Source organism: Stylophora pistillata, chromosome 2 (genome assembly GCF_964205215.1).
Source record: "Stylophora pistillata chromosome 2, jaStyPist1.2, whole genome shotgun sequence".
NCBI lineage: Eukaryota > Metazoa > Cnidaria > Anthozoa > Scleractinia > Pocilloporidae > Stylophora > Stylophora pistillata.
Genome location: NC_142520.1, coordinates 46,145,636 through 46,159,076, shown reverse-complemented (window position 1 = coordinate 46,159,076; position 13,441 = coordinate 46,145,636). Strand labels below are relative to the sequence as shown.

Sequence of the window (13,441 nt, the reverse complement as noted above, 5' to 3'; positions counted from 1 at the left end):
TTCCATTGGAATAACGACCGTCTGATGTTGTTCATTTCATTTATTTGTTTAAGCAGGTTGATTAATTTGGCAGCTGTAATAGCTGATGTGGACCTGCTGTCTTAACCCACCCATCCCACCCCAGGAGAGGATTGCGAAAGCATGAAACTACGAGTCACGGAGACTTTGTTTCGTTGCTGATTTTACTATTTCTATTTACGCTCTACTTTATGTATTGAGCGCTACACAGTCAGCTAAAGCATCTCCTCCAGATATTATATATATATATATATATATATATATATATATAGCATTAAGTGACTAGAAGGAAACACACATGATTCGCTGCAACTCTGAGTTTCGTGCGTTAAGGCTAACGCACGAAACTCAGAGTTGCAGCGAATCATGTGTGTTTCCTTCTAGTCTCTTAATGTTATATACCGCTCTACACAAATGTGCATTGAGCCCTTTTTAAGAGTGCTGGCTACATTTCACAATTAGTATATATATATAAATTCTTGAACTTGATTTGAATGTACTTCGAAGAATGCTCAACTCTTATAGGAGCATTGACAATTATAACAAACTGGTTCAAGACTTCAGAGGTAGTTCAGCTTTTTACTAAAACGATGAACTACCTCTGAAGTCTTGAACCAGTTTGTTATAACTATATATATATATATATATATATATAACTATATAATATATATAATAACTATATAACTATAACTATAACTATATAATATATATATATATATAAGTTAAAGAATTAAAGAAGACGCATTGCTCGTCAGAAATAAATATTCTATAAAGCTATTGTTGGCGGCTTGTGAAATTTGCTAAGTAAAACTTATTCTCGTGGCGGCATTTAGAAATGAGTTCTGTTCTTTCGTTTAATAAAGACGGCTTCCTAGCTCCAACTAAGTAAAGTTTTTCTGTAAGGCACAAGTGGCACAAGCCTGTTTCTGGATTGCTCACTCATCAGGGGATTTATTATTATAACATAGCGCGCGTGCTTGCTCTAAGTCCTATTGAGCCGCTATAAACAAAATCTTTATTTACGCACGCTCGTGTGTAAATGAGATGACGTGAGCTTTTTTTTTTTTTACCTGGCTGCAGAGTTTCCGTCCTGTTAAGTTGCAGTACAGTTTTCCTTCTCTTTAAAATATGGAAGAAACTAGCGAAGAACTGCCCAGTTTTTCTATCGGCATTGACCTTTTAGGTCCTGATCCAACAAGCAGCAAATTTGTGGGATCGTTGAGTTTTTATACTGATACCTGATTTCATTTAGCTTTGATTTTCTCCATTTTCCCCGTTAATTTTGAGCTTTTCACTCACAGTTATTGATTAACTGGATCAAATGTGCTCGCTCAAAACAAAGTATAAAATGTGGTGCGGTTGTGGCCAGTCAGTAGGGACGTTTGTTTACTTTTTTGTGCGTTTTGAGAGTTTTGCATTCTCTCTAATAAAAAAGCTTCTTCGCACAGCTCCTTTTGTCGCTCTCAAAAAGCTAGAGTAGCTCTCGGCTGCGCCTCGAGCTACTCTTACGCAATTTTCCTGCTCTCCAAACTTCCCGCGTGCATTCAGAACTCGATATACGCTCGCTAAGCATGAACAAATTCTTAGTTTTATATTAAATTCCCCTGATGAGTGAGCAATTACGAAACAGTCTTGTGGGGATAAAAACGTAGTCGTCGTATTTTTCTACTCAACATATATCGTGCTCTCCTTTTATGTATTGAGCACTGTTATACGGAAAATCGAAACACAGACTTCCTATATTTAACAATTATTCCACGAACGTGTGTTGGATATGAGATGACTAAAGCCAAAGAGGCGCGTAGCGCCGAGTTCGCTTTAATCATCTCATATCCAACAAGCGCGAGTGGAATAATTGTTTCATTAAAAAAACCCAAGACATTAGACAAATCTTCTCGACTTTATTTTGTAAGAAGAAACCGGATGTTACAATGTACAGATATTAGATTATGGTATATTGGCTCATATACCATAATGGCTAGGCCAATTAAAAGTCTTGAATTGCATTATCCAATGACCCAGTTTTTAATAAATATCTCTATACACACGCACGCACACACACACACACACACACACACACACACACACACACACACATATATATATATATGCAGTTAGATATAGCTCTTTGGCATACAAAGCTTTGCTTTCATGTCCAAATTGAGCACTATATCTAGGATGAGTCATTGCCGTTGCAATTGCGCATGCTCGCTCGTTTACTCTAGTTTGAGCACTCTGGCATGGCTTAGACGATACCACAAAGGTTGGGTCGTTTGGGGTGACCGTCTCGGTTCTCTCCCATCCCAGCATTAGCACTGCACTGATAAGGCCCAGAAGGCCGAAACAGTACTGTCTGCAGTTAGATATAGCTCTTTGGCATACAAAGCTTTGCTTTCATGTCCAAATTGAGCACTATATCTAGGATGAGTCATTGCCCTTGCAATTGCGCATGCTCGCTCGTTTACTCTAGTTTGAGCACTCTGGCATGGCTTAGACGATACCACAAAGGCTGGGTCGTTTGGGGTGACCGTCTCGGTTCTCCCCCATCCTAGCATTAGCACTGCACTGATGAGGCCCAGAAGGCCGAAACAGTACTGCCTGCAGTTAGTTATATATATATATATAATGTGTGGTAGTCGGAGAAAAACAGTAGTTGTTTTTTTCCGGCTACCACATATTATACCCGCTCTACTATTTGTATCGAGCACTGTTTCACGGACACCAAGTTTAATCCCTCTCTATATATATGTATCTAGAGAGAGAGAGGGAGATAGGTAGGGGGATAGATACAAATCACTTAATTAAAATTTCACCTTCAATACGTTCACATTTTATTTTATAGAAGTCATTACACCAAGTTATACACTGAATTCAAATATGGCGTCAAATTTGAATTGCCACTGCTCTGGACTTACTAGCCCCGTCTTCACGCGGAAACACAAGAGGATTATTACATGTATGAGAGGCTAGTGTGTCTGGAACAATAGCAACTCAAATTAGACGCCTTATTTGCTTTCGGTGTATATTACTTTACATCTGAGATACAGACAGACAGACAGACAAGGAGAGAGGAAGACGGAGAAGGAGACATTAAAGCTCCTATATTGCCTCGGCCGGAAAATTGAATTATGTCAGGATTGGAATGATATTTTTTGATGTGCAAGTAAAATTGGTTCCGGCTTCACATACTGTGTCTGAGGTTTAGTTGTTCTGTATACCATATTCATTCTAACAGGTATTTTTCTTTTTTTCTTTGAAACCGAATACAGTGAATCCAGAGATGGAGCAAGAACCAAAGACGCAGTTTGTATTTTTTAACAGAACCTCTAGCCTACGGTGCCCTGTGAAAGGTGCGCCGGCCCCATACGTTGCGTGGAGAAAAGATGGTGTCGCTGTTCAAAATGGTACCAGCATAACATTTCAGCTAAAAATAACTTCAGAAAACAACGTGAAATACAGCTGCGAGGTACAAAGAGAAGGAGAGATATTTAGAAGAACCATTAGCCTCAGAGTTGAAGGTGAGGTTTCATCGCTTCGTAGGACTATGTTAGTACTTTTGATAACTGGATTGTGTAAACCTCCGTGAACCTTTTTATTTGCTCACTTCTTACCGCACAAAAAGACGGTTAAATAAACTACTTTGATTGTGGAATAATCTTTCACCTTTCAAAGTAACTCTCAATACCCCTTTGATTTAACTTGTACACTATTTATAGTTTTGAATGCTTATTAGTGGTAAGGTAGTTATCTGTTGAAGGAGACAGCGTAGATGATTGGAAAAAAAGGATATTCTCTCATTTATACGCCTAAACTTATTCCTATTTCAACTGAAGTTACCATGCCACAGTTTTTCGATTTTGGCGGCTGCCTACAGTGTACCTGAAGTTCATCTTTACTTCGGTTTTTAAACCATCCTCGTTCCTATTTATGGGCAGTGTACATTGTGGCTTTAAAGTGTTCAAGTGTAGTTTGGGTAACTGTGATTTTACCGTTACATTCTATTCAATATATATTATTAGCCAAGCGCGAGGGCCGTACTGGGAGAATATCGGCCCGTGGTCTTGACAGTACGGACCGAGCGCAGCGAGGTCCGTACAAAAAAGACCGGGGGCCGATATTCTTCTAGTACGGTCCCGAACAAGCTTGGTTAATAAGAGATTTATTATACGACTGAAGTTCAAAGGGAAACAGGTGCGGTATCATTCGGGACCATTCGGGACAGTGCCCGGTCCAATACTGAGAGAATATTGACCGGCAATAGAGCATTTTGATTGGTCGAATTTAGTTATTGGCCCTATGACTGCCCGAGTCGTGTAATAAAATGGAATATTCTTCGTGATCAAAATAAGTGACTTAACCCTTTCAAATTTTAAGAATTTTAACTGCCAATCTGAATCATCTTTACGATTGTTTTTACCTTATTTTAGAGTGTCTAGACCCCTGCGAATGCGACGTCTTCCAGCAAACTATCATGAGTGTGAATTGTGGTGGAAAAAGCCTTAATTTAATTCCAAGGAAATTTCCACTTGCTCTGGCAAAATTGTGAGTACGATTAAAAAGCTATGAACACTAAGAAAAGATTAATCTCCTGGACTACTTCCCCATTAAAAGCTCTGTTCTCAGAGGAATCCATCGCATGGTACCGTAGAACTACCTCCCTCTTTAAGGCCTTATTTTCATAGGAATCTTTTTTATGCTATTGTAGGCCTCAGGTTAATCAGGATAACCCCTGGATAATATATGATTTACGATGACCGATAGTCGATTCAAGGCGATTCTTGATGCACACAGTGTTTCACACAGGATTGGCTATATTCTCTAAGATCTACAAGAACGGGTGTGGTCTTGTATTCTTCAGAGGAACTGGCTCAAGAATAAGGCTTACATGTGGGATTTGGTCACTTGATTTGATCCTCTATAAGAACTAGTAACACGCTTGTCTTATGAAACGATGCAGATTTAACCCTCAGCATCTAGTATAATTACAAAACGGAGAATGAGGGATTTTCTTGCTTGGCTTAACCAAAGAGTGCAAAAAGCTGTTAAACCTCGCGAACAAAGAATCTAAAATGTAGTTAAGTTCTAACTCTTAATTTTAACTGAACAATGGTTGCAACACATACAAACCTGAAAACGTTATACATTGCGTCACCAAGGTAAATGTGAAAAACAACAACTTTTTTTAGTCCAGTTTAGTTTGTCTGCCAACGCTACTTTTCTAAATTTAATTAGTTAAATAATTGACCAGCAATTGATGTAACTGACTTGAAGCCTGGGATACACAACATTTTTTTTTATGAAGACTGTAGACAAGGAATGAATTCGTGGATCAGCTAGCGCTGTACTTGAACTATACAACAATTATTAGACAAGAGATATAAGTGATAGAAACCGACGTTTCGGTGCATCTTGCGTCATTGTCAAGGTTACGTAATTAATGATAAAATGCGTTTTATGAAGAGGCTAAGTTGAAGCGAGTTTGCATAAAATAGTGCCAAGCTAATTACATGAATAATTTAGCACGAAGAGAATCCGACTGTACATTCAATGCTGTTTAAGATCTTGAATACACAGCATTTCGTTAGAAGGCAGTTAAACTTATAGCATAGCGCGCGGGCTAGTCCTATCTAAATCCTATTGCGTCAACATGAACAAAATCTTTATGTACGCACGGCCGTGCTCAATAAAATGACGTGTGCAGTTTCACAATAGCTGCAAAATTTCCGTCGTGTGAGTTCCTTAAGTTAAAGTTTCGGTAGGCGATATCAGTGAATGGAAGACCAACCAAACTTTTCTATGGCTTTCGAACTTCCCGCAAGTAGTCAAGCCAATAAGCACAACGAAAATTAAACGAAATACTGTGTATTCAAGATCTTAAACCAGCATTGAATGTACAGTCGGATTCTCTTTGTGCTAAAGTGTTCATATAATTAGCCTGGCGCTCTTTTATGAAAAACTCACCTTAACTTAGCCTCTTCACAAACCGCATTTTATCATTAATCACAATGGCGCAAGATGCACCGAAACGTACGTCGGTATCCCCGACACTTATATTTCTTCTCTCATGTGTTTCCAAATCGTTTCTTGAAACAATTATTCGATACCAAAGTAAGTAGTTGAGTATGCCAATCATGAGAAGCACTACATGAGCGGATTGCTGGTGCTGCTCTCACTGCATGTATCAGAAAGTGGTAAGAGATCTGGCGGTATTGGATTATTAGGCTGATAAGAATGATCTTTGATGCGAGATACGGTCAGACGCCGCGTGCTCGTTATCATAAATATGCTATTTCCAGCCGTTAATCTTCCTTTAGTGTCCAAGTGTATTAAAGGCACTGAAATACTTTGCATCGAGGTTTCATGGAAGTATTGATACAATGATTTCATAGTTATTTAATAGTTGCTTTCTTTATATATTTCCTTAGTATGGTTTTGAAAATGAAGAGACTATGCGTTTAGATGTCATTCTTATCGTAACTGTTGCATTCAGCATGTAATTCACACGTTTCTGACAATTTCTTAATAGATACCTAAACAACAACAAGCTGAAGGACTTGCCCCAGGGCATCTTCAGCGATTATACCCAGCTGGAATGGCTGTAAGCCAAGACTCTTTTTTATCAATCTAATAATCAACCAAAAACTCCATCTTCGACACCTTTTTAATGATCTTTGATAGGAATGTGAAGTAGTCCTCTCCAAGTAATCTACTATAGCAATACCTAGCCTTTTTAGCTTCCAAAAATCCTGATAAACACCCCCCAACCTTTACATGAACACCTTAAATATACCTGAATTGATCACTGGTCGCGTAGTCTGATCATCCGGGTGAGGGTAGTCCTGAGAAGGTCTGCTATAACACGATGACTTCCGCTGGAATCATTGAAACGTTGGGCGCTGGTTCCGAAAACAATCCTTCGTAGAGCTATTCTTACCTGGACAAGCAAAGTGTACGGTAATATCTTTATACACGAACTTGGTTAGGTGGAGCGAAATTACAACGGGCAAAACTTCCAGTTACCTCGACTGTATCACCAATGACGCTTTGGTGTCACTGTGCGTGGAAGAGGAAGCAAATTTCTGGAATCAGCTTTAATTTTACCGCAAGAAAATTCGAACTCTCCCTCCCCTTCCCTCCTCCTTGGATATTAACCTAATACCCTTCCCTCCTTCAAGCTCTGAGTTTAAATAGAGCTCCCCAATAAGAGAATTGTTGCACAGTCTCCAAAGATAAAAATCCTCAACCTACAGTCAGTCCTGATTAAGCACAAAATAGGTTAGATTCATAGCGGATAGAGTTATATAGGTTTGTTTGAGCCCTCATATTAAAGCATGTAGGAAAATACAGCATTACCAGAGATACCCTCTAGTTTAACTTAATTAATAAATACATCGCAATGAACAGCACTCTCTACCATTTCTTGGCAGGGATATAAGCCACAACTTGTTGAAGGAATTACCATCAGGCATATTCACTGACTATACCGAGCTGGTCGTCCTGTAAGTTAGGACCCTTCTTTCATTTTTTTAAAGAATGCCCGTAATTTATCTCACACTGGGAAAGAAACCAGCAGATTTGTAGAGCACACTGACTTTTTGACAGTAAACATTTTTAGTTCTGATCGGACAGAGGTACTGAAAATGAAAAGTTATTTACAGAAATTGAATGAACCAACCACAGTGTCCACAAGAAAACATTCAATGTAGAGAATATACCCAGGTTGTCATCACTGATATGACTCAACTGTGCCAACCAAGAGTGAATTTCTTCTTAAGCGGCAATGAAAAAGTATCACGGTGTACGAGAAATTTTTGATACAAATTTTGTTCACTAGGAGTAACTGAGTAAGATGGTTAACCTGTGACTTATATGCTAGAACTCAACTACAAGCATACCAGGCACTGTGGCTTATCTTTTTGCCTTTAATACTTGTGCCGTTACGAATGAACCCGCTGATTAAAATATTAGACAAAAGTATAGGGAGATTTTGTGCAATTGTTCGAAACATTTTCCTTTACCAGCTTTCTTGATAGCTTACCCTCCTTTCCTCCTTTCAAACAGTATGGCCTTTCCTTTAATAAGGACTGCACTAAATGACCATGTGTTTATTTCTTACACAAACATTATGCTAATAAATCCAGGACGACATTGCCAGTTGACAGACTGTCCTCAAGAAGGAGATATGATCATCCATGAGCTGAAACGAAAAACAAAAGGACCATTAGGAATAATGAGAAAGGCGATAGCAGGCAGAAACAATGACGCCATGACGACCTAAGACAAAAAGTCACAAAAACAACGGCCATGCACTCGGACTAGGCCAACGTCCACCCGACTTCTGTTTTGATAAGTGAAAAGCACATACATCGAGGTTTACTGTAGTGTTTTTCTTTTTTCCCCCCCAAAAAAGATCGTACATACATACATAAAATTTACTTAATAGTGATGGAATGTGGGGAGCAGGGATGGCGCAGTGGTGAGAGCACTCGCCTCCCACCACTGTGGCCCGGGTTCGATTCCCGGACCTGGCGTCTCATGTGGGTTGAGTTTGTTGTTGGTTCTCGTCCTTGCTCCGAGGGTTTTTCTCCAGGTCGTCCGGTTTTCCTCCCTCCGCAAAAACCAACATTCCAATTTCCAACTCGATCTGGAACAGTGGACAAGAATAGCCACCCAGTGGATGTCCATTGTTAAATCATTTATTCATTTATTTTATTATTTATTATGTGTGTCCTCAACCGTCCCGAATAAGCCATCGCAGCTCGACTTTAAATGTAGTGATTTCTCCCACACGTTTTAAGACCTTTCAACCGACGCCATTTAAACTGCTTTTGATGCCAAGATCTTTCTGTGCGATATCAAGTGAATAAAGAGTCCCAAGGGCCGTAAAAATCAGCGGAAAAAGTGCGGAACCAAAATGTGAGGCTAGCTTAAGATTTAAAAAGTTGGACCGTGACGCCATGTTTCATGACGTCATGTAGACAACACTCATACAGGAAAATTTTTAATTGTAGATGTTTTTTTGTGCTAGTCTGCACTCGTATGCCCGTCTATCGCATCCTATTTAAGTTGAGATTTTTCACACTTAGTAGTCATCCATTTGGAAGAGTATGTTTTGCAACCACGTGCACCAGAATAAGTTATATATTTGTCTCGGCATCTTTCCCTCCCCCTCCCTGATATCATTGTCACCTGGCTTATGATGAGGACCACGTTCAATGACAGTGTGTGATGTCAAGCCCTATGTATTGCGGCAATGAGTAATGGGAGAAGGGAGAAAAGGCAAGTGTAAAGCATTCGGCTGCTTTTCAGCGCTTTACACATACACACACTAAAACAAGTCTCAATTGTTTTTGTCCCAGATTAAAGTTCGTAATCCTATCTTAGCTCTCCATATATGACGTACGACATTTTCGAGCAAACACAGTTCCTGCGCTATCTCTAAAAGCACAATAGAATCAATACCTTTTTATATTACTTTTGTTAGGTTGTCAAACAATAACCAGTTGAAGAAACTACCATCAGGCATTTTCCGTAACAATACCCAGCTGTTGTGGCTGTAAGTTCAGAGTCTGTTTTATTTGTGTAAGAAACGTGTCAAATCCATCGCGCATTGGTAAGACTACCAGCAAATATGAGCAGCGATGTCTTAGGTCCAAATGAAATCAGCTACGAAGTAGGAATGTTCTGTTTACGTGGACAGGGATTTTATTTTTCCTTGCAAGTACAAAGGTGAAAGCGAGAGGAAGGAGGGTGGGGAAGGGGGGGGGGGGGCAGGGAGCGAAGGTCGAAGCTAGGTCACAAGTTGATCAGAGTAAATGAGTAAGATGGTTAACCTGTGACTTTTATGTTGAAACCTACCAGATATACCAGGCGCGGTGGCTTATCTTTTTGCCTTTAATATTTGTGCCGTTACGAATGGACCCGCTGATTAAAATCTTAGACAAAAGTAAAGGGAGATTGCGTGCAGTTTTTCCAAACATTTTCCTTTACAAGCTTTCTTGATAGCTTACCCTCCCTTCCTCCCTTCAAACAGTATGGCCTTTCCTTTAGTAAGGACTGCACTAAAAGACCATGTGTTTATTTCGTACACAAACATTATGCTAATAAATCCAGGACGACATTGCCAGTTGACAGACTGTCCTCAAAAAGGAGATATGATCATCCATGAGCTGAAACGAAAAACAAAAGGACCATTAGGAATAATGAGAAAATCTATAGGTGGCGGAAACAATGACGCCATAACGACCTAAGACAAAAAGGCACAAAAACAACGGCCATACACTCGGAAAAGGCCAACGTCCACTCGACTTCTGTTTTGATTAGTGTAAAGCACATATATCGAGGTTTACTGTAGTGATCTTCTTTTTTCCCAAAAAAAAAAAAGATCGTATATACATACATCAAATTTACTTAATAGTGATGGAATGTGTGTCCTCAACCGTCCCGAATAAGCCATCGCAGCTCGACTTTAAATGTAGTGATTTCTCCCACACGTTTTAAGACCTTTCAACCGACGCTATTTAAACTGCTTTTGATGCCAAGATCTTTCTGTGCGATATCAAGTGAATCGAGTCCCAAGGGCCATAAAAATCAGCGGAAAAAATGCGGAACTAAAATATGAGGCTAGCTTAAGATTTAAAAAGTTGGACCGTGAAGCCATGTTTCGTGACGTCATGTAGACAACACTCATACAGGAAAATTTTTAATTGCAGATGTTTTTTTGTCCTAGTATGCACGCGTATGCCATTCTATCGCATCCTATTTAAATTGAGATTTTTCACACTTAGTAGTCATCCATTTGGAAGAATATGTTTTGCAATCACGTGCACCAGAATAAGTTATATATTTGTCTCGGCATCTTTCCCTCCCCCTCCCTGATATCATCGTCACCTGGCTTATGATGAGGACCACGTTCAATGACAGTGTGTAAAGTCAAGCCCTATGTATTGCGGCAATGAGTAATGGGAGAAGGGAGAAAAGGCAAGTGTAAAGCATTCGGCTGCTTTTCAGCGCTTTATACATACACACACTAAAACAAGTCTCAATTGTTTTTGTCCCAGATTAAAGTTCGTAATCCTATCTTAGCTCACCATATATGTCGTACGACATTTTCGAGCAAACACAGTTCCTGTACTATCTTTAACAGCACAATTGAATCAATACCCCTTTATATTACTTTTGTTAGGTTGTTAAACAATAACCAGTTGAAGAAATTACCATCAGGCATTTTCAGTAACAAAACCCAGCTGTTGTGGCTGTAAGTTCAGAGTCTGTATTATTTGTGTAAGGAACGCGTCAAATCCATCGCGCATTAGTAAGACTACAAGCAAATATGAGCAGCGACGTCTTAGGTCCAAATGAAATCAGCTACGAAGTAGGAATGTTCTGTTTACGTGGACAGGGATTTTATTTTTCCCTGCAAGTACAATGGTGAAAGCGAGAGGAAGGAGGGTGGGGGGGGGGGGAGAGGGAGCGAAGGTCGAAGCTAGGTCACATGTTAATCAGAGTAAATGAAAAAGATGGTTAACCTGTGACTTTTATGTTGGAACTTACCAGGTATACCAGGCGATGTTTCATGACGTCATGTAGACAACACTCATACAGGAAAATTTTTAATTGCAGATCTTTTTTTTGTGCTAGTATGCACGCGCATGCCCGTCTATCGCATCCTATTTAGGTTTAGATTTTTAACTCTTAGTTGTCATCCATTTGGAAGAATATGTTTTGCAATCACGTGCACCAGAATAAGTTATATATTTGTCTCGGCATCTTACCCTCCCCCTCCCTGATATCATCGTCACCTGGCTTATGATGAGGACCACGTTCAATGACAGTGTGTAATGTCAAGCCCTATGTATTGAAACAATGAGTAATGGGAGAAGGGAGAGAAGGCAAGTGTAAAGCATTCGGCTGCTTTTCAGCGCTTTACACATACACACACTAAAACAAGTCTCAATTGTTTTTGTCCCAGATTAAAGTTCGTAATCCTATCTTAGCTCTCCATATATAACGTACGACATTTTCGAGTAAACACAGCTCCTGCACTATCTTTAACAGCACAATTGAATCAATACCTTTTTATATTACTTTTGTTAGGGCGTTAAACAATAACCAATTTAAGAAATTACCATCAGGCATTTTCAGTAAAAATACCCAGCTGTTGTGGCTGTAAGTTCAGAGTCTGTTTTATTTGTGTAAGAAACGTGTCAAATCCATCGCGCATTGGTAAGACTACCAGCAAATATGAGCAGCGATGTCTTAGGTCCAAATGAAATCAGCTACGAAGTAGGAATGTTCTGTTTACGTGGACAGGGATTTTATTTTTCCTTGCAAATACAATGGTAAAAGCGAGAGGAAGGAGGGTGGGGGGGGGGGGGGAGGGGGGAGCGAAGGTCGAAGCTAGGTCACATGTTAATCAGAGTAAATGAGTAATATGGTTAACCTGTGATTTTTATGTTGGAACTTACCAGGTATACCAGGCACTGTGGCTTATCTTTTTGCCTTTAATATTTGTGCCGTTACGAATGAACCCGCTGTTGAAAATCTTACACAAAAGTAAAGGGAGATTGTGTGCAATTGTTCCAAAAACTTTTTTTTACCAGCTTTCTTGATAGCTTACCCTCCCCTCCTCCCTTCAAACAGTATGGCCTTTCCTCTAGTAAGGAATGCACTAAATGACCATGTGTTTATTTCTTACACAAACATTATGCTAATAAATCCAGGACGAGATTGTCAGTTGACTGACTGTCGTCAAGAAGGAGATATGATCATCCCTGAACTCAAACGAAAAACAAAAGGACCATTAGGAATAATTTGAAAATCGATAGCTGGCAGAAACAATGACGCCATGACGACCTAAGACAAAAAGTTACAAAAACAACGGCCATACACTCGGACTAAGCCAACGTGCACTCGACTTCTGTTTTGATAAATGTAAAGCACATATATCGAGGTTTACTGTAATATTTTTCTTTTTTCCAAAAAAAAAAGATCGTACTTACATCAAATTTACATAATAGTGATGAAACTTTTATCATGATAGTTGCTAACATCTTAACATATGTTATATGCTTCAATTTTATCATAGTATATTTTTAATAATTATTATTAACACTTAGTAGTCACCCATTTTGAAGAATATGTTTCGCAACCACGTGCACCAGAATAAGTTATATATTTGTCTCGGCATCTTACCCTCCCCCTCCCTGATATCATCGTCACCTGGCTTATGATGAGGACCTCGTTCAACTACAGTGTGTAATGAACGCTTTCCAAAATAGCATTTTCCAAAAAAAATGGGCTTCTTAAGGGTAATTGAGAGCTAGTTTCCGTAAAAACTGTTTTTTTCTATCGACCTAGTAAAATTAAGGCACAAAAGTCGTAGCATTTTTATGAAAACACAAGGAATCCATGATTTTTTGAG

The 13,441-nt window shown here is 39.3% G+C and overlaps 1 protein-coding gene across 1 annotated transcript; it reads left to right on the top strand.

Annotated features, from left to right (window-relative positions):
* The first annotated feature begins 3,094 nt into the window (after window positions 1-3,094).
* Window positions 3,095-4,564, top strand: LOC148739860 (uncharacterized). Its single transcript, XM_088749583.1, has 2 exons — window positions 3,095-3,536; window positions 4,446-4,564. Exons 1-2 carry the CDS (start codon window positions 3,299-3,301, stop codon window positions 4,562-4,564), a joined length of 357 nt encoding a protein of 118 aa, XP_088605709.1. The 5' UTR covers window positions 3,095-3,298.
* The last annotated feature ends 8,877 nt before the right edge of the window (window positions 4,565-13,441 follow it).